Genomic DNA, 21905 nt, shown 5'->3' with positions numbered 1-21905 from the left:
CTTTCTCTATCCACTGTCCCAGGTTCTGCTCTCAGAGAAACTCACATTAAGACAGTAACAGAATTTTGAAGCAAGGGCACATGCTTGCCCCGATAAAGGCCACATTTCCCAGCTGCGTGTTGCACTGCGTGTGGCCATGACTAAGTTGTGGCAAGTGATATCCCACAGGAAGCCCGAAGACATGTCTCCCCAGGGGACTAGGTTACCTCCAAGTCACTCTGTCACCAGGAAGGAGTGCTCTGTCCTTCCTGCTGAGTAAAAAGCAGAAGTGGTGGTGAGCCGCCATCGGCCATGTGGACAAGGATCTTCACTTCCTGTGTGCAAGCCACTGTGCAGCCTCCTCCCACACTGAATCGGGAGGGGCCAGTATGACCCATAGAATGTGACAGAAGTGACTGGGTGTGACTTCCAAGACTAGTTAGAAGAGGCACGGTAGCTTTCTCCGTCTTGGTCTCTTGGACCCCTCACCCTGGGGGAAGTGAGACACAGTGCCTTGAGGATCCGTCAAGCAGCACTGTGGACTGGGGAGTGGGGGGGTAGTTTGGGAAGGTTGGGAGGGATGGGGGAAGGGAGGAGATGACTGCAGCCCCATGAGTGATCTCAAGCCAGAACCATTTGGCCAAATTGCTCCCAAATTCCTGACCTGCAGAAGCCAGGAGAGATAATAAATGATTTCCCTAAGCCACTAAGTTTAGGGGTAACTTGTTATACAACATAGGATAACTGTTATAGGTTGAATTGCATCCACCCAAAATTCATATGCTGAGGGGCGCCTGGGTGGCTCAGTGGGTTAAAGCCTTGCCTTCGGCTCAGGTCATGATCCCAGGGTCCTGGGATCGAGCCCCGCATCTCTGCGGGCTCTCTGCTCTGCAGAGGGCCTGCTTCCTCCTCTCTCTCTGCCTGCCTGTCTGCCTACTTGTGATCTTTGTCTGTCAAATAAAAACAAATAAAAAAATTAAAAATTCATAGGCTGAAGTCCCACCCCTAATACTTCAGAATCTAATGTTATTTGGAGACAGGGTCTTTACAGAGATAATTGAGCTAAAATGGGGTCATTGGCATAGGCCCTAAGGCAATATGATTGGTGTGCTTATAAAAGGGGCAATTTGGAGACAGACACACCCACAGGGAGAGCACCTGGAGACGACAAAAGCAGAGATTGGAGTAATGCTTCAACAAGCCAAGCAATGCCCAAGATTGCCAGCTGCCACCAGAAGCTAGGCCAGAGGCATCGGACAGAGTCTCTCTTGCAGTCTCAGAAGAAACTGACCCCAAGGATGCCTTGACCTCAGACTTCTAGCTTCCAGATCTGTGAGATGGTAAGTTTGTGTTGTTAAAGCCACCCAGTTTGTGGTCCTGGGTTATAGCAGCTCTCACAAACTAATGGCCATGACTGACCAAGCTAAAAGCCAAGAGACAGCAGGGCAGCCAAATGGAAGGATCCTGGGCCCTTAACATTTCAGGAAGGACCTCCATACCAGCTCTGGCTTTCATGTTCCAAAGAAACAAACTTCCATCTTATTTAAGCCACTGTTCTTTTGGTCTTTATCACACGCAGCTGAAGCCCTATCCTAATTAATCCAGCACGGACAACTTCCTCCCCATGTGAAAAAATATTAATAAAAAATTTAAGAAATAAATAAAACTTTCTTCCCACCTGTCCTTCCCTCTCTCCACCACTCATATGGAAATGATTCCCACCAAATAAATAAATGGAAATTTGCATTCTCATCCATGGGAAGCCTGACTGTTTTCCACACGCAGACTCTTAGCATTTCTTCCTCCTGACAGGCAGGTGGGATTGGGCTGGAGAAGACGTGGAGAACCAGCTCCCCACTCCCCTCACCATGTAAGGGCAGCAGGTCCAGGCAGAACTAAGGGAGAGGCACTGGGGAACACCGGCCCTACCCACCCCCTATGGAGATGCAGCAGAGCCTCTCACTATTAAAAAAGAAAAAGTACCAGATGCAGGAGAGGCTCCAGAGATCAGGAGCAGAGACCAACATGAAGATTCAGAGGCAATGTGTCTCTTGGTTAGAGCTAAAACAAGCCACAGGCACATTTCACTCTCCCCTGCCCCAACCCCCCCAGGGTGGGCTTTTGTGCTCTGCTCTCCCTGAACAATTAGGGCACTAGGAGCAGGCGGGGTTGAAGTACTAGAATTCTTTCTGGTTCCTGTGACATTGCCTTAAGCCAAGAGGAATGTATAGCTCAGAAACCTAGAAGTCCACGGAGAGACGAGCTTTCGGTACAGCTGGATCCAAGCACTCAAATAATGTCATCCGAAATCTATCTCACCATCTCTTGGATCTCATTTTGTGTGTACTGGCTCAAATCTCAAGCAGGTAAATAGGGCCACCGCAGCAGAGGGCTTATATTTTCCTGGCGTAATAGCCAAAAAAAGCTTCCTTCTTTCCTAAAGTTCTGGCAGAGTTTCCAGGGCTGATGCTCATTGGCTCAGCTTGAAGCATGTGACCACCAGCTTGGCTCTCACTGGCCAGGTCTGGGCCAAGTACCCACGCCCGGAGCCAGAGTGGCGGATGAGCTCCATCCCATCACTGAACCACATAGGCTGAGAGTAGAGAAGCTGCGGTTTCCACCCCAATAACCAAGGGGTTTTTACCAGCAAGCCACTGGATGATGATGGGTGTGTCCTACATGGATGTTCTCTCACACGGTCGGACGACTGAGGAAATGACTGCGGCAGCTGAGTGGCCAACTGGTGCCAGGTGAGAGCAGCCTGGCCATGGTAAAACACAGCCAGCCCCTCCATGTGGACGGGGGACCAAGACCCCAACCAGGTTCTGGCCCCAGGTGAAGCCGGTTGACACTTTCCCTAGACGGGGGGTGGGACATTTTTTTAATACACACAGTTCTGTACTTTCCTGGGGCAGAAACCCCCTCACAGTCCTCTGGTGGGGCCGAGTCACCCTCAGATGTGGTCTCAGTTCGAACCCACAAGGCCTCTGCTCTCTGGCTCCTCCTGTTCCCCCACTGTAGGTTACACATGCGCGTGCACACAGGCATATGCACACTCACACACTCCTCCCCCATCACCCCTCCCTGGTCCTCCGCTCCCTTCAGTGCATGGTTCCCACTGAACCCCTCCCTCTAGTCTGCACCACCCCAAGAGTCCAAGCCTGGCCAAGCCTGCAGCCCCCACTTAGACTCATCCCTATCGAAGATTCTGGTCTCTCCGGCCAGCCTGGGGGATCCCAGGGCAGGGGCTGGGCTTCCTCCTTGCTTCCTCTCCCCAACCAAATCCTCCTCCTTCAAGGCAGAGGACAGATATGTCACTTATAACCCAAGGGGAGATACGTCTCATACGTGGAACCACCATGAACTGAGAGCTAATAGTCAACCCAGGGTGGCTTCTCAGAGGCAGCAGCAGATGTCAGGGTTTACATGGACTGCAGCAGAGTTACTGAAGCTGCCTGGACCCCTGGCCCATCCCAGGCGAGAAGAGACCTAGGGGCAGATACAGCTGGCAAGCGACTTGGGCCTGGGCAGGATCCAGGATAAGGAGGAAGTGAGAGAGGCTTGCATAGCTGAGGTTATTTTTACCCAGACCTGTGCAAACAGAGGTGTGGGCTGGTCCGGCCAGTTTTCCCCTCCCTGATGCCTGGCCTCAAAGTGTCTTGCCAGGTCAGTAGCACCCCCTGAATTGGGAACCAGAGGGGAAGGATGGGCAAAGGACTGCCCCCAGGTGCCCCAAGGCTCCCAGCTTTGAGGCTCTCTCCCTCAACCGGGACCTGTGGCTCAGCAGCTCCCACACCACCTGCCTGTGGTGAGCCACACACTCTCACAACCTATGGTAGGCAGTGTGGATTGCAGCAGAAGCTAAGCCAGGGGTCTGCCTGGGTCAGAAGTCAAGCTGAGCTAGGACAGCTAGCCTGTCATCAGACTTAGATATCACCCTGGGGTCATGGGTCACTCTGGGCTGGGATCCATGAGTAGTGTCAAAGGTTAGTCTGGGTCAAGACCCATAATAAGGGTAAAGGGTCAGATGGGTCAGGGATCAGTCTGGGGTCATGGGTAGCTCTGGGTGGAGGCCCAGGACCACAATTAGAGATCAGCTGTGGTCAAGGGTCAGCTCTGGCCTAGAGTCACGAAAAAGTCTAAGCAGAAAAGGCCTAGAGGAACTCCGTTTCTCTTGCTAACCAGCCTTCACTGACACCCACTCTGAACCTGTCATCCCTAGCAGAGGCTCCAGAAGTTTCCCCAGAAGGGATGACTGATATGAATTCAAGCCCAAAAGCATGAGAAAGTCACCTCCGAGCAATGGAGCAATGTGTGGAGGAAAACATTCCTGGCAGAAGGAACAGCCCAGGCAAAGGGACTGAGGCACAAAAAGCACGGCGTTCTAGAAGGCTTGGATGGTGCAGGACCAGCCTCCAAGGCCAGGCTAAGGAGGGGGAAGACGGGTTTCCCCTAGAGCCATGAGTAGGTGGCATTAGAAAGCTGAGACGCAGAGGGTAATACCAGCTATCGGTTTTAGGGAGAATCATGGAGGAAAGTAGACCAGTTGGGACCCAGGAGTTGGAGGCGGAGAGCTCTTGGATTCAGGACAGATACTCGGAGAAGAGCAATGCCAATGAAGGGAACAGCCAGTATAAAGACCAAAAAGCAAGAATGGGCTAGTTGTGAGTTCTTGGAAAGGCAGGGAGGCCAGTGTGATAGGAGAGAAGGCCAGAAGGGGAAGGACAGCAATGGGGCACTCACTCAGGGTCCGCAGGCACCTGAACTGCAGAGCAACAGGGTCTCGCTTGTTTTCAAATGTATTTTAAAATCATCAGTCTTGGAGAAATAAGTTAAACCACAGCACAGGGATGCCATCGGCACACTTGGACTGTGGGAAGCAGGTGAACAGGACCAACGCCGTTTCTTCCAAAGAGAGTTTGCAGGGGAAGGAGAGATGGAGGGAACCTCTAGACTAAATTATAATGTGTGAACCTGCTTTAAACAAATGTCTTTTTTTTTTTTTTAAGTATTTAGGGGCACTGAGTTGGTTAAGCGCGCATCTCTTGATTTCAGCTCAGAGTCGAGAGATCAAGCCCCGTATCAGGCTTCATGCATGCTAGAGACTGCTTAAGATTTTTTCTCTCTCTCCCTCTCCCCCTCTTGTTCCCATGCCTCACTGTTGCACATGCTCTCTTTCTCTCTCCCCTCTCTCTCTCTCTTTAAAAGAAAAAAAAATTATAAGGCAAAAAATAGAATTAAATACAACTGCATATTTAATGCTATTACAGAATGGAGAGTTAGCTGTAAAATTGTATTGTGCTACTGGGGTCATTCCTTTGGAGAGACATACTGACATATTCACAGATAAAATGATAGATCTGTGATTTGTTTCCAAATGATCGAGGTTGGGGTGGGGACATAGGGAACGAACTAAGTGAGGGGGAAACGAGGAAGCTGATGACATTATTTTATCCACTTTGTATATTTTGAAGCTCTTCTTAATAAATTAAAAAAATAAGAATAATCAACCTGGCTGCTGAGATTGGAGAGTGGGGAGCCAGGGAGAAGCTGGAGATTATGAGGAAGCTACTGTCCTGAGCAGGGGAGGAGTGAAATGCAGAGGAACTGAATGAAACAGGAAAGGGGGTAGCAGGGATGGGCTTGCCAGAGAAGACTTCCTTTTACAAGACTTCCCCGGCTCCAGCATTTGGCCTGCCCTCCTCATCCCTTTCCTCCCTCCCCTTTCCTCTGCCTGCCTCCTAAGCACAGTCTCCCCACCCACCCCTCAACACACAACCTTGCTCATTCCTCCTCCCCCATTTCTCCTTCCTCAACTCTCTTCCTCCCACCTCCCTTCTCCTCCAGCTAGCATCTTCCTGGCCTGGTTCCCAGCCCTGCGCAGGTGGTCCCGCCCAGCTGGTTCCTCTCTGCATTGGGGATGCCAGTCACCAGCCCCCCTCCAGCCCCCCAGGCCTGTTCTTCCCCTTGCCAAGGGCTACCCCCTCTCCAAGTGTCTTCCAGAGAAGAAAGGCTGGTGCAGGAGCTACTCACAGCTCCTCCAAACAGTCACCTCAGCAGTTCTGGCCCTGCTTGGGAGAGGCGGGGTGGGGCCCAACTTGGCAAGGAGACCGTGACATGGTTTTTGCTGTTCTCCCTGGAAGGGAGTTCTCTCTTGGGCAGATGATGTCTCCCAACAGGTCAGAGTTGAAGCTAGGAGGGAGCTGACCCTGCAGGGGCAAGGAAAAGGGGAAGACTTCCTTGGGATTCCCTGGGACTGCCTTCCTGGAGCAGCACTAAACTCCCCAGCTGCACCCATAATTCCCCACCTCGAGAAGGGGTGCACTCTATACAGGGAGGCTGGACCCCGGACAAAAGACCCCCGGGCCCCACCAAGCTTCTTGGGCCCCAAAACCTCAGCACCACGAAGACTGGGCTAATAAGAGAGTTCTGGAATCAACCAATAAGGCCCAATAACCAAGGCGCATAGAGAAGGAAAGGGCTCCCTAGTACTCTCCCAGCACCAGGCACTGGGGAACCGAAGAAAGGCCGAAGTTGCATTTTCTACCAATCTGGTGTGATGAGGGGATCAAGTCAATATTAATTTAATTTGAAGAAAATAAAGACAAGCTGTATTTCATGGACCTAGGCCTTTGGGGACTGAGAGTCCCCCCCCCCACGTGAAGGGGAGGGCAGGGAAGAGAGCGGAGGAGCTTCCCGGGGAGGCCCCAGCTGGTTGACACCAGACTGCAGACCTCAGACCCTGCCCCGGGACAGTGCACCTGCCTACTTCTCAGCATGTGGGCTGCCATCGGGTCTCTGCACCCGATGCAGAGAGGTGTAGAGGGCCTGGGAACCCTGATATCGCCTGTTGCCACAGGAAGGGTGTTCACACACAGTCCCAGAGAAATCAGAGGGCAGAGCCTGGGGTTGGGGTTCTGATAATAATAACAGTAATAAAGATGATAACAAGATGCATTTAAGGAGTATGGTTATCCACCTGTGGGCAGAGTCAGGCCATAAAGACCCCAGAGGCCTCCTTGCTAGACATCGGTGGCTGGGGTGGGGGACAGAACAGGGACCAGAGACAGGCTGCCCCCACCTCCCCTAAGTCCCTTGCTCTGCCTGCCCAGTCTTCAACCGCAGCCCAGCCCCAGTCCCAGATCCCACCCTTCAGTCTGGAAGTCACACACTGGCTGTAGCCAAGGCCCCAGGTCAGACCAAATGTCCCACTGATGGGACAAAGGAAGCCAGCTGGATGCTCTCACCCCAGCCCTGCAAGGACCAGGATAATGGTTGTGCCTGACATTTTCCAGGCCCAGGTTGTGCTCTGTCTTCTATGGCCCACATCAGCCCAACTTTGGGCCCATCCTTTTCTGGGAACACCTGGTTCAGCGACCAGCCTCCATGTGACCAGTCGGGGTTTCCTCCTCCTGTCTCGGCTCCCACCTGGCAGGTGAGACAGGCCTTTGCAGAAAAACCTCCTGGGCCCGCAGGACCCCCCACTTCACCAGGCAGTGGCGGGCAGGGTCCTGTCTGAGGCATGTCAGCTGACAACAGGCCTGCCCCCGCCTTTCCCCACCCCAGTGGCCATGGTGTGCCTCCCTTGTTTCCATTCCTGCTTCTATGTGTATGTAGGAATGTGAATTAAACATTAAATGTGAAATTGAATTATGTATTAACATAATTCATAAAATTCTTTATTTATTAACATCCAGCAAATTATAAAACAGAATTATCGTCGTCTTCTCTGGTGCTCTCCATGCCTTGTTTTATTATCAGCATGATGATACCCCATAAAATATCTTGGAAAACAGTCTGTGTCTTCTTTGCTGCTGTCGAGCAGTTTGATTACATAAAAATCATCTGTTCCTTACAGGTTTTAGAATTCTCCTATAATAATCCCAAACATCTTCCTGATAGACTGAACATTCTAATAATATGAGCTATCTCTCTTAAACTTTTCATCTTAAATTCTCCTTCATTCACATGGACTGTGGCAATCAGTGTTTGTAATTATTCCTGATCTTTGATTCTGTGTTTTTATTTGCCACATATTCTTGTCCCTAATCTACCTTCTTTCCGTACATATGATCTTTTATTGATTTGGTAGAGTTTTCTTAATTTTTCCTTCTTTTAGCTGTTTAGGAGTTACATAGAGATCTCTGGGTTTTGGTTTTTTTTTTTTTTTTTTTTTTGATACCCTTACATTTTTAACACACACACTAATCTCTCACGACATCGATTACGTTACTTAGCCCCCATGTCTATCTTGTCTCACCCACATTATTTTCCTTTTCCAGAATTTCTGCCTGAGATCAGCTACACACTGATTCACAGGAACACAGGGCTGGAAAGTGGGGAGGTGATCTCCTGTGGGAGATCTGAGTCTGAGCTCTCCATGGGGTGGGAGTGCTCCAACCCCTACAGGAGTCTACTGCCCAGGAATGAACTCTGAGAGACACCTTGGGACTGTGGTCCTGGCTGCCCTTTATGACATTCATTCCCTCTCAGCCCCTAGTTACCCAGAACTTTGCCCCTGACTCCACCTCCCAACCAAGGCCTATTCTCAGACACACCAGCTGGGAGCAGATGTGCCTACACACAAGGACACACAGTCACATGCCCTTGTAGATGGACACGCTCACGTGCACACACATTCTCAAAGACGTTACAGTAAGTATTTGACCAAGAGACTGGCTGCTGTTGGAGAACAAATGGGCGCGGGGGGGGGGGGTCATCCCTTTCTAGAGTCTCCCAGAATCACCACACCATAACCCACATGCCAAGTTGCACAATGACAGACTACTGAGGCCTACACAGAACTGAGCCTTGGGACTTTGAAGAAAAGAGTTCCTTCTCCAGTCATCTGTCTGTGGGCCCAGACTCTGCTCTCCCTGAGAGTAGGATCTAAGTCTCCTCTTTCTGACTCCTGGAGCAGAAGTGCTCCCACACCCTTCATTTACCATGCCTTGGTTCCCCTCTGTGATAGCCTTCGATGTGCATCCCTTGGACCTCCCCTCAAGAAAGAACTCGCCATTCCGGTGTGAGGAATGCAGTGAGCTGCTGGCCTCTAGATCTACCTTTCTTTCAGGACCTACCCCAGCACTGGAGCAGAGGCCGGGCACTTCCCAGATAGCTCCAGGCTATTGACTGAGCTCAGTGAAATTACGAAGTCTCCTAGAGCTCTCCAGCCGGTTGGCAGGAGCTCGGCAGTATCTTTCTCAGAGTTCTCAGAGTTCCCCTGCCATCCCACCAACTTCCACGCTATGTTCCATCATAGTGTCTGCTCACGGGAGGACCTGAAAGGAAACCCCTAACATTTGCACTGTCCCCTCTGTTCCCTCTAAGCCCTGGCTTCCAGGACCAAAGGATGGTAGAGGCCATTGCAGAACTGGTCCCCGCCTGTCAAGTCTGGACAATTCTCCTCCCCCCATCCCTGTACTCCCTCGAACTTTGGTTTCTCCCTAGATCAGTGCCCCTCCCCCCAGTACCTCATTCAAACAGCACTAGGCTCCCCTAGAGGGGTGGCCTGTGGCCAAGGCTGTGACACCTGCAGAGCCCATCACTGGCCAGCACCAGTATAGGGGATAAAGGGATGCTCTTTGCTCCCTACTGTTAGGGAAGGGATGGAGAGAACATTGCTTCTTTAAATACCTGTCTGGGTCCCACTTTGTCCTCCCCCAAACCACAGCTGGGAGTCAAAATGCATCTTCTCACAGGAAGAATGGGCCCCAAAGAAGGGCAACGCAGAAGCATCGAGAGGCTGCATCTACACAGAGATATGGATGGCTCTGGAAGGGGAATCCTGGAGCAGTGACTCCCCAGGCCAGATCCCTGCCTGCCTAACCCCCATCCCCCATGCAGGTCAAATCTAGACTGTGGTCCCCAGGGCTGCTCCCACTCTATTGCAGAACCTCACCACTAGTGAGTTCCTGAGCTGGGAGCCTTGAAGCAGTGAGCACACGACTCAGGGACTTGGGGAAGGACTGGGGGAGGCAAGGGTGGCACTCACTGCGGGAATGAGGCAGGCAGCCAGGAAGCCAAGCAGGCTCCAAATGAGTAACTGCAGATTCTTTCCTGCCGTGCCTGTCGTCACGGGGAATGGCAAGTGACTGCCTCTTCCTCTTTTCCCCCATCTTCTGCACCCCTGTGATTTCCAGCAGCCAGCAGCCGGAAGGGCTCTGGGGTTTGGGCCACAGACAGGGGACAGATTTCAGAGACCCAGGAAGGGATACTCAGAACAGGAATCAGTGCAAAGGGACACAGAGGAGTGGGGAGCTGAGGCCCCCTCCCCAAGCCTGGACTGCTGAAACAAAGGCCAACTCCAGATGGGGAACAAAGATCCAAGTCTCTGCTTCTCACCCCCTCAGGTAGCCTGCCCTTCCCACCCAACCCTGGGCTTCTGATATCAGCCCCCTCCCCACCAGAAGACTTCCCAGACCAGGGGACAGGTGAAAGGATGGCTTTTCCAGAAGATCCCAGGGGATGCCCCCTGGGCCTCGGAACACAGAACTGAATAAGCCAAAACCATTCGTAAACACGTGGTCAAATCTAACCTGGACTGAATTCTTTAATTTTTCGTCTGTGTCTGCTCTTTTCTTTCACTTCTGAATTTGTTTTGTGCCTTTTGATATGTAAGGAAGGGTGGGTCTCCCAGGGGAACAATCCAGAAAGAACAAAGGAGTAATTTTCATTGCAAAGAATCTGCGGGGAAAGTATTTTTCCGTAGTCACCTGCTTCCTTCCCAGGAGCCAGGGACCGCCTGGGGAGTAAAGAGGGCCTGCCAGTCACCTTCATGGTCTCTAGCCTGCCCAGGAAGGTCAAGAGGTTTCTTGTGGACCACCGTCCAGAGCAAGGGGAAAAGCAGCCCATCTCTGGTTGGGGGCCTTAAGATCCCTCAGTCTCCTCCCTTCCCACCAGGCACCTGCTGGGCCAGGCTATCAGGTGGCAAAGTGGGGTCTGGCTCCTTCCTAATTTCCCCAATCTTCACCCCCTCACAAAGTACTTTCAAGTACCAAAGATTCTTGTCCTCAGAGAGGGCAGAACTTCAACAGATCAAAAGATAAGCTTTAATGATGGGATTTTAGCATTCTAGGGCTGGCTAGGTGGTATATGTACGTGTGTGCATGCATGTGTGCATGTATGCGTGTGTGCATGTGTGTGTGTGTGTGTGTGTGTGTGTGTGTGTAGTGAGCAAGGGTTTATGAGATCCAAAGCCCATGGATTTGCCATTCATGTCTAGGACTCCTAGGATGCTGTGCCAGCAGAGGTGACTCCCCAGAACTGGGACCAAATTCCACTGTCCTGCTGAAGAACTGAGGCCTGAGATGGGGTTCTGTTAGGGTCACAAGGGGAGGCAAGGATGCCTGGCTCCTGAGCCTAACCTGGCCCCCAGAAGTGGAGATGGCTGAGAAGCCTGGAGATTCTTCGAACAAGTCCCCCACTAAGCAGTTGGGTCCCAACCCTAGAATGGCCAAGTTGGAGGCACAGGCATCTCCACTGTTCCCCTGTGGGGGAAGGGTCTATGTTCAGGCTCATCTGGAAGGAGGTGGAAATTGTGGGGAGTACAATAGCTCTCCAGATCCTCCCCCCCAGCAAGAAGTCCCCCTGTCTTACCGACCTCTGTGTGTGCACAGCACAGAGGCTGGTACACAGCAAGCTATTAATAAATGTGCAAGGGAGAGGGAGGGAGAAGGGGAGAGAAGGGGGAAGCAAATGCCAGCACCCCAAATAAACCTAAGTTGGGGAGGAGCTGGAAGCTCATCCCTTTCAGGCTTTTCCCTGATTCCCCATAACTCCCTAACCCTAACCCTGAGCTCTAAGGAGGGAAGCCCGGGTGTGTCTGCGGGGAACTCTGAGGCACCTGCTCGTCAGCTGGAGCCTGGTGGAGCTCCTTCAAGCAGCCTTGCTTCCCACTGGGAGCCCCGGTCGTGCCAGTCCTCCCCGCCTCTCCACTGGACACTGTCATCCCTTTATCACATCCATCCACCCTCCACCCTATCTCTGCCACCACCAGCGCCACCTCCAGCCTAGATCACACCGTTCCGAGTCCTGGGAAAGAGGGCAAGGCAGCCACCTGCTCTTGGTCTATAAGAAAACCTCCCGGGGCGCGGCGCGGGTTGAACAATCACCTCCTTTTAGGGACGAATAAAACTGAGCCTTGAGGACGCGAAGTGGAGGCAAGCTGATCCATTGTCACCCGGCGGACGGAAGCGAGGCACCAGAGGCAGGCGGCCCGAGTGCAGCCCTTTCTCTACACTTCAGCTTCCCGGGCTGTAAAACAGAGAAGGCGGGAGGAAGAGGAGGATGAAGTCTCCCGCTTCATTTTAGGTGGGTTTTGCAGCCCGGTCAGGAGTACCGGGGACAGATCTTCCCTCCCCGCGCGGGGGCGCTGGAACTTCGGCCCAGCCTCCCTCGGGAGGTGCCTGAGCCGAGACGCGCGAGAACGCGGACGTGCCATCCTCCCTTACAGCACGACACCTCACTCTCTGGTGGTGAAGGGCCCGGGAGCCCAGCAAGGGCCAAACGCGCCCTGCCTGGTCGCCTAGGCTCAGGGGTGGCACCAAGGAACCCAGGGTAGGGCCTCACTCGTGCCCTTGTTTCCCCTCTCTCGGCCTGTAGGGACGAGGGATGAGCTGGGGCGGTTGAAAATGGATTAAACCACGTGCCTCACCTCTGGGTCGCTGACAACCTAGGACCCTACGCAGGCCGCAGCGCACAGCCTGGGGGATGAAAAGTGACAGGTCCTGTCTCGTTTTCCGGCCCTCCAGCACCAGTCCTCCGAGGCGCAGACATGGGAAATGGGGAGGCTGGCAGGGAGGCTTCCCGGAGGAGGTGGCCCTGAAGGTGGACGTGGAGAGCGTCCTGGCTGGGGTGGGGCTGAGGGGGCGTGCGGGCGTGGGAGACGGTATCCAGGCGCTTGGAAACGTTGTGAGCTAACCAGGCAAGCACGCGGCGTGTTGGGGTCTCGAGACTGCCGAGGATGAGGTCGGAAGGGGTGAAGGCTTGCAAAAGCCAGGCGGCTGAAGACTGACGTGGGGCGGGGGATCCGCGGACTGAGCTCAGGGACTACCCCCTGGCGGGAGAGCCCCCCCAGCCCCGCCCCACACCTGAGCGGCGGTCCCGCCTCTGCCGAGCCATTGGCCAGAGCCGCCGCCCGTCAGACGAGCCCCCGGGGCCCGCCTCCAGCCCCGAGCTGCGCCTCTTCGCGCCGGGGCCACCGCAACCGCGCCACTCTGCCGGGCTCCCCGCGGTCGACTGCGAGTTCCGCCGCCCGCACGCCTATTCCCGGCGCCGGGCCGCCTGCCGCGGGTTCAGGGCAGACCATGCGCCCGACCAGCTCGCCGCCCGCCCGCTGGCTCTGCGTGCTGGCCAGCGCCCTCGCCTGCACCCTCGGCCCCGCGGTGAGTGCCCGGAGTGCGCGGAGTCCCGGTCGCCGCGGGTGGAGTGGGGGCGGCGGGAGCCCGGCCGTCTATGCGCACGTCTGTGGAAGCGGAATGAGGGGCACGGAGCACCGGGTCTCTCCTCCCAGCTCAGCCTCCGCCCGGATCTAGACCCGAGGGGGTGGGGTCCTGGTCGCTCCTAGTCCCTCCCTGAGCCGCTGAGAGCCCGCTCAGAGCGGCGAGCTGGGACACCGGTGGAAGGGCGCCAGGAGAGAGCGTGCTCCATAAACTTGCCTTCGGTGTAGTGGCTGCTTTGTGCGTGGGGCGGGGAAGTCAGCGGAGGCGGGGTGGGGGGACTAGGTCGATTGAAATGGAAGGCCTGGCGGACAGTAGGTGGCAGTGAGGGAGTCTACGGGGGTCGTCTTTGTGTGCTGGGCCCCACTGGAAGTAGCGGTGGGGCGATGTGTGTTACGTGTAGGAGTGAGGTCTCAGCAGCAGATGCAGCGCTAGGAAGGGGCTTTTGGCGTAAGGTGGCTGACTGGCAGGCCCTTCCTGTGCCTTCGCACTGAGCCGCGCTGAAAGGTAAGAGCCCAAGGTGGAAGGTGGTGGGTGGTGAAGAAGAGCCAGACGTGTGCTTGAAGAAAGCTGAGCAAGGTGCACACAGCCAAGAAGCCGGGGCGTCCTCTTTCTCAGCTTCTGCTTCAACCCCACAAGATGTGTGTATGCTTTTAAGGCATGTGTGCTGGTGAGCCCCACGCGTGGCCGTGCCCTCATGTGTTGCTGCGGGTGGCTCGCCTGCAGGGCAGATGCTGATTCGGGTGGAAGATGCATGAATCATCTCCCTCTAAGATCAGGGAAGACCTCAAAACTCATGGAGTCCACCCAAGCCCATTTTACAGATGGGCAAAATAAGTCCGGAAGACACCTGTCCCCCACTAATCAGCCCTGGACTGAGGTTGATTTTCTTTGTCTGCCTACCACAGGACTTGAGGAATCTGGGGTTGCTGTTTAGTCAGAGCCTAACCCGAGTGGGTCCCAGATCTAACAGCAGCTCCAGGCTGGCTGGTGGGTGGGTAGAGTATACTGATCACCTAGACTTTTCTATCCCATGATTACCTCCCTTACCATCACCTCCACTGAAGCAGAACTCTCTGTGTTTCCATCTAGCTAATGTCTTGACATACTAGGGACGAGAAGCTCATTGGCTGTCCTGGGAGCAGGAGTTGATAATCATTGGTGGGAGCCTTCCCTACTCTCACGGAGAGTCATGAGACCCACCTCCTGAGCACTCAAAGCCTCACCAGGTTCTGGCCCTAAGGCCACAGCTGCAGATCCCTAGCGTCACTTAGAGCCCCTCAGTGTCATGGAGTGTCCAGGCCTTATCCACAGCCCTCTGGCTCACCCCACTGGGTGACCACTCAAATTCTCTTCGGATGAGCCAGGGTTCTCGGGACCACCACTAGTACCCCATTCCCCAGCCTTGGAGGCTTCTCAGCCCAAGGGCAGGCTGCTTTCAGCAGGGTCTCCCTTTCTTCTCAGCCACATCTGCCCCCCACCTCCTGAGGCAGTCAAAGCCTGGCTCCTCCAATGACTACCCTCCCCTGTCTGTCTACATTTTATTCATTTAATACCGTACTCCATCACCTCCTCTAAACAGCCTTCCCTGATTGCTCCAGCCCACTTAGCCCTTCCCACTCTGACCCCACCCTTCAGCCCTACCCACCTCCCAGCTTGGGCTCTTCAGACCATGGCACAGGCTGAGTTCTGTCCTCCTCACTGTTCCTCACAGCACTGTGCGGGTCTGGGCCGCAGAGGGAGGAAAAGGGACTCACTCAGGTCTGGGTGAAGGCAGCTGGGAGTGAAGGGGTCCCCACATCCTTGTCCACTTCTCCCTCTTCTCCACCAGCTCCCACACCAAATGGACACCAGGCAATCTCGCTCCAGCCAAAGTCAGGGTTGAGGGGAGCTGACGTTATCAGAGTCATAAAATGGCAGCTGCAAAGTTCAGTGTAAAGACCCAAGGCCTTATCACTCCTGTTTATGGTGCCCTAACCTCAGTCAGGGAAGGGGAAATCTCTGAACAGGGAAGCAAAAAAGAGGAAAGAAAACCTCTAGTGTCTTAGAAGAGGAAGTCTGCCCCAAGGCCACCTGTCAGAACTTCTACTGCCCCTACCCCCTGGACAGCAGGCACAGGGGCACCTCGCTGGTAGCAGAACTACTCAGGGCAATCCCCAGCTCAGGAATGGGGAGAGTGGGTGTCAGAGGAGGAACAGACCCAGGTCCTGCCCTGGGAAGATTCTCAGGCTGGTCAGGGAGAGCAGAGCCAGTGGCCCAGGAGGAAGAGTCCAGGGGGCTATGGGGTGCAGTTTACCAGCACCGAAGCAAGGATCACTGAAAGGAACAGTCAGGGGAAGGCTCCCTGGGGGAGGCAGGACAATGCCCTAAAGAGTTTGGAAAAATGGGCCGACATTCCACCAAAAACTATAAAAGAGCCTCTGTTGGCAGGACCAATAGGCCTGATCCCAGAAGGAGGAAGAAGCCCCCAGATCCCCCACACACAACCCCACCCCCAGAAGCTGGGATGGCCCAGGGGCTGGGAAAGGTTTGGCTTCTCCTAACTCCTCTCTGATGCAGACTGCTGCCCACCCGCTCCTGAAGGTCTCAGTCTGCCATAGCCATCCTGCCCTAGCTATCTGCTTTCAGCCTCTCCAGGGGCAGTCCACGGCTGGGCTGGCCCTCTTGGCCCCCAGCAGACCACCTTGGGGGCTTTAGGGAAACATAGCTACAGTGGGGTCAGCCCTCCCTCCTTCTCAAGCAGAATGACAACCATAGCCACCTGAGGGCCCTAGGGGACTGTGCTGGAAGAGTGAACTTTTTTCCTCAGAAATTTCCAACCTCCCATCCTGGTGCCCTGAGTCTCAGTCCTCCCTGATGTTTCTGGAGCCCATGCGACCTGATCCTCACCTTCCTCCATGCCAATGGCCAGTTGCCCTTGAGAGCATGTTTGATCTCTGTGGAAGGGTATTGGTTTCCTCATCACAAAAGGGAGGGTGGGAATCTTGGCCTCCCCCTCTCTGGTGCAGGAGAAATGGGAAGAGAGTGCTGGGCCCCCCTTCTGCAAGGCTTGAGGGAGGACCAAGAGCCGTGTGACCTGGGATAGGCCTTCTCTTCACTTGATCCCAAGTTTGGGAGCCCAGGGGACTTCATGAGCTAGCCAGGCAATGTGGGGGTGAGGCTCCAGGCCCAGGTCGGTGAGGGGTCATCTCAGGGAAGACTGGGAGGTAGGCAACATAATTCCTCCCATGGTGGGCAGCCTCAGGGGCAACCTAATGTAGACCACGCCTGCTACTCGCAGGGACCATTCACTGGCCCCTCTGGCCAGGGATGCCGGCATGGGGCCAGGGGACGAGAGGAAGCCCTGCCCCTCTCTCCCTGCCTTTGCTGCTCAGCCTCCCACACTCGGCCCTCCCCAGCTGGACTTCCCAACACAATTGTATAATTTGCCCAAAGTTGCTCACATACCTTAGATGTATTTCAGAAGTCAAAGAAACACAGCTTCATCTCTCCACCGCATTATAGGTTTTTTAAATTAACTTTTTATTGTGGAAAAAAATGTTCAAACATATGAAAGAGAGAGACAGAGAAAAATGTAATGAGCATGGAAATACTCAGTCCTTGGGGTGATGTCAGCACAATGGCAGTATGGGAATGGCCAGTGCCCATCTCCTCCCAGGCCCTACGTTTGACAACTGATAGCCAGTAACAATTAATATTGGCATCATTTCCCTTTTCTGGCTGAAGTCTTTTAACATCAATTGTAGACATTGTGACCTTGCACCCCACATGATTTTAAGGTGCATTCTTTAAAACCAAAGGACATTTTCCTCTACCACTACGATACCCCCAGCTCACTAAACAAAACAAACAGGAATTCCTTGATATCTGCTGTTCGGACATCCCCAAACAGCGTGGTTTGGTCCAGCACCCCCAGGCAGTGTGGCGATACTACTAGGGGTTGGGGTCTGACTGCAAGGATCCTTCTGGCCTGGGTTGTGATGAGCCCGTAAAGCAAGCTGGTGGGTGGGTGAATGTCCAGCCCTTCCCTGGATGGGGCCCCAGTCTTTATCTGTACCCTGGCTTCATGTAGCTCATGATGTGAGGGTCCATGTCTCTCAGGAAGTGCCTCCCGCTATCTGAAAAACAAGTTCTTCCTGCACAGCCGATCATCAGAAGAGGGCAAGAGGTCACCAACCGACTCTGTAGGGAAGGCTCAGCCTGTCATCTGCCCACGCTGGTGTTCAGTTCTCAGCACGTGGCCCCAACACCAACATGGCCCCCCACATACACACCATGTGTGTAAACTGAGTCCTCTTTCCCTCCAGGGTGCCCAGGATGGCTTTCAAGAGGCAGAGGATTTAAACCTGAGTCCCTGCTGCTCCCGCTTCACTGGCCGTTGCCACAATGATCCCCTACAAAGAATCCCCAAGAGGCTTCGTATACCTAAAGACGTCCACAAGAAGTGCCCTTAGATGGGGCCAGGCTTAGCCCCAGACGGAACATCTTTAAGCTTGTATTCTTATAATGAGAGCCCTTGTTCTGGGACCACCCTGAGATGTGGAAAGTTCTTTCATGCCCCATGCCCAAACCTGCTTCCTGTGTCTTCCTCTTTGTTGTACCCCACCCCCAACATACCACCCAGAATTCGGCCTCTCCCAGGAGGAGGTAGGTTGGCAAAATTTGGATATTCAGAAAGCAGAGGCATCAGACTGTTGGCGAAAGAATGTAAAAATACAGGGAGGGGGAAGAAATTGAACAGCAGTAGGGGGTGAGGGAATCCCTGCCCTGAGACCTCCCCTTTGGTGGACACAGCGCCCACGTGGCAGCTGGCAGGAACTTCAGACTGCCCCGCCTTCTGCAGATCGTGTAGGCAGTGGCAAGGCCCAGGTCCTGATGCAGACGGCAAGGCCAGTCTGGCCCAAGGCGCTGGCTGGGCCTTTGTCAATGACCACTAACCTTTCTTGGTGGTCCCCTGGTGTCCTTGACATGTGACCCTGGATGCAGCCCTGGAAGTAGATGGTGCCCCAATTTACAGATGCGGTGGGGAGACTTGCCCAAGGTCACCCAGCCAGGAAGTGGCAGGCAGTCTGATTCTGGAATCTGTGGTCTCACCAAGAGGAGTTTCTTCTTCCAAAACAGCAATAGCCTGCTGCAGGCTGCCTCAGGACTTCAGAGACATTTTTTAATTCATAAAATGTACAAATCTGCAGTGACCGTGCAGGAGTTGTCCCATGTGTGCGCACCTGTGTAGCCACTGCCCAGATCAAACTAGCCCACATTCCCATCACCCCAGCCATCTCCCTTGTGCCTCTTCCCAATAGGATGAGGCCTTATTTCAACTTCTCGGAGTTTCCTCTGAGAAGCTGGGAACTTGCTTCCCCTCTTTTTCTGTGATTTCTGGATCCCATGATTTACCCCACCTTCCTGTGTGCCCCCTCCTCCCCACTGCCCCTGTCTCCTCATGCTTCTCCCCCCACTGCATTCTCTCTATCTCCTCACCAATTCTAACACAAAAGCTAGAATGAGGGGCACAGTCTGGGAAGCTGGGTTGGGGTCCTACGTGCCTTTGACCCCTCAGCTTTCTCTCAGGATCCTCAGTTTCCCCCAGTGATTCTGTTGCCCCATTATTTCAATGGCAGGAGGAGGAGGCCTAAATAAATCATGGGATATGAGCTGGTGATGGGAGAGTGGTAAATGGGACCACCCTTACTTTTTATTCCCCCATTCCCCAGCCATCCCTGTCAGGGGCAAAGGGCCTTCCTGGGCAAGCCTCAGAAGCACAGATCATTCAGAGTGGCCTTCCAGAGCTTGGTAATTTGCAGGCAGGAAGTTCTTTCTTCTCTCTCACCTAATCCAGTCGGCTGCATTTTAGACCCCTCTCAGAAGCCAGCTACCCCTCAGAGGGACTCCTCCTCCTTCACCACGCTCCCTTGGCTTCTCCTGCCATAGTTCTCTGGCCCTGGAAGAGGCTGGGAATTCTGATTCTGGGCCAGTAGCTGTGAGCTCAAGCTCCCCTTGAGAGGTGGGTAGGGCACCCACAAAACCTGAGTCAGGCCCCCATCCCATCTTTCAGAGCCCCTAGCATCTAATAGCCACAACTCCCAGCATCTGCACCCTACCCCAGATCTCAGGGAGCCCCATATGCAAGAGAAAGCAGGACTTTCTCCCAAGCCCCTCACAGTGAGGATAGAGAGGAGGGACCCAGGTAAACAGGCAGAATAATGAGGCTGGGGTTAATCCCTGCCCCCAACCAGAGACTCCGGATTCTCCTGCCAACAGCCAGTCCGTCACCTCCCCTATCCAGACAGTACCATGGCAGAGGAGGGAAAAAGACTCAGGTTCAAGGCAGGCTATAGACTTGCCTGGGTCTCCTCTTCTGCACTCAGGAACTCCTGCAGTAGAGAAGGTGCTGGGGTCTCCATCTGGCCTGAAACTCCCACCTCAACCCACCCTCAGGATCAGGTGACTTCAGCCCCCCAGGGGAATTGGTGAGGGCCTGAGAGAAAGCCCTCATTTCTCCTCTCCATGTGGGGCATCAGGAGACAAGTTGGGAAATGCAGGCAGTAGTAGAAATAGGGAGGGCCTTGAATGCCAGTTTTGAAGTGTGTGCTTTGACTCCTAGTTCCTGGGGACTTTGGGTTGCAGGTGGTGGGGCTGAAACCTAGTATACTGGTCCAGGCAGGACCTGATGAGGGCTGGCCCCTGCCTGTGTCCCACAACTTGTCCCCTGATGCCTCAGGACCCCCTGCTGCTGCCTCACCGCGTATTTGCAACCTTGCATGTATTAGGCGTTTTCATACCTCCATGCTTCTGTACACACTGCTCCTGCTTTCTGGAATGTTCTTACTCCATCTCTAATGGTCAAATTTACACCTCTTCAAAGATGCATCTCTACTACCCATTCTCTGTGAAGCCCATACCCCAGTTATATCCCACCCTGGAATGCTTTCCTAGAATCAGTAGGTTTGGTTGCATCTGGCTAGGAATTTTCCAGCTTAGTGTGTCTGGAGTCCAGAGAGATAATGAGGATGTTTAGCATAGGGAAATAAGTGGAAGAGGAAGTTCAAAGTCTGCGTGAATTCCTCAATGATAAGGGCTACAGGGAGCTGCCCTGGCCCTGTCCCCCAAAGAGCAATGGTAGACCAGATGGCCCAAGGCAAGGTCATGGACAGGGATTGATGTAGTCCAGACTAGTGGTCAGAGATGCAGTTCCCATCTAGGAATGTGTACTTGCTAGGGGATCTCGGGTCTCTCTTTCCTCTACCCTTCTGCAGATGGGGTCTAACACTCAGCTAAACTGGGGTAAAGACAGAGCTCATCTTCCAAACTACCCTCAGGTTATTCAGAGACAGCCCATACTGCCAGGTTACCCCAGGGCCTCCTGCCCACTCCTCTGCAAACTGCCTCTCAGGAAAGACTTTGTAGCTCTGCTGCTGGGTGGGATGGATGGACAGAGTTGGCTAAAGAGGTTGACCCAATAGCCTTCCATCTTCAAAGAGCAGTAAGCAGAAACTGCTAGGAACCCTATGATGCCCTTGGTGACTGAAAGAGAATGATCTCTTGGCAAAGAGTGTGGCCACAGTTCTGGCTTAAGAGACCCAGCAAAGGGGTCCCTACTTGGCTCAGTTGGTTAAGTGTCTGACTGGATTTTGGCTCAGGCTGTGATCTCAGGGTTGTGAGATTGAGCCCTGCATTGCCTCCACCCTGGGCATGGACGCTGTTGAGATTCTCTCTCTCCCTCTGACTTGTGTACTCTTTCAAAAAAAAAAAAAAAAAAAAAAAGAGGACCTAGCAAATGGGGGCATCCACTGTCCTGTCCTCAGAGCACAAATCTGGACTTTTTTTGGTTGTAGGGACAGAAAACTCAACAGACTCAAGCAACTAACAAAGATATTGACTCATGTTGCTGGAAGCAGGTCTACTTTCAGGCATAGCTGCATCCAGGGACAGAGATAATGTCAAGAGGACCCAGTTTTTCTCCATCTTTTTATTCAGCCTTTACCTGTGTGGCCTTCATTGTTGTGTTCCACAAGAATACAAGAAGAAACAAGATGGTAGCAGTAGTTCCAACCCCTGCACGCTTTGAGGTTTCCAGTCTAGTTGGAAAGACCAAATCTATTTGTCTAATCTCTTAATCCAAAATCCCAGGAATGAGCCTGCTGGCTCTGAGCAGCCTGACTTGGGCCATGTGCAAGGCACTAAGGCCAGGAATGCTCTGATGGGCTCAAGTCTGATGACATGTTGATCTCTCAGAACACTGTTCATCAGAACCCCAAGAAGGAGGAGTGGGGAAGGAGGTAGTTTCCTAGGTGGAGATGAGGACATGGCACCAGAGGAGGATAAGGGATGGTGGAAAGCAGCAACAGCAGATATCTACTCCATCCATCCCATGTTCATGTTGTGGGGAGCAGGGTAGGAGAGAATGGGCAGGAGACATAGGTGAGGCTGGGAGGGAGAATCTGCGTTTCTGGAAAGCAGTAAGGCTGAGAAGGCACTTTGGGGAGA

At 53.6% G+C, this 21905-nt stretch overlaps 1 protein-coding gene across 6 annotated transcripts in view; it reads left to right on the top strand.

The window, feature by feature from the left end:
• The first annotated feature begins 11950 nt into the window (after positions 1–11950).
• Positions 11951–21905, top strand: part of VIPR1 (vasoactive intestinal peptide receptor 1) — a 33604-nt gene continuing 23649 nt past the window's right edge. The window contains exon 1 of one of the 6 annotated variants that reach the window (XM_004754248.3): positions 11951–12291. Coding sequence is in view for 4 of the 6 variants with exons in the window: in XM_013057134.2 (XP_012912588.1) it covers positions 13287–13364 (78 nt within the window). In the remaining 2 variants the exon portion in view is untranslated. Of the gene's footprint in view, positions 12292–13000; positions 13365–21905 lie in introns of those variants that run through there. The other 5 variants (XM_013057135.2, XM_013057134.2, XM_004754247.3 and 2 more) reach the window with 5 other exon arrangements.

This window comes from Mustela putorius, unplaced genomic scaffold (assembly GCF_011764305.1).
Source record: "Mustela putorius furo isolate JIRA1106 unplaced genomic scaffold, ASM1176430v1.1 tig00003834_pilon_pilon_pilon, whole genome shotgun sequence".
NCBI lineage: Eukaryota > Metazoa > Chordata > Mammalia > Carnivora > Mustelidae > Mustela > Mustela putorius.
The sequence above is the reverse complement of the archived record's forward strand: the minus strand, read 5'-3'. Positions and strand labels throughout refer to the sequence as shown.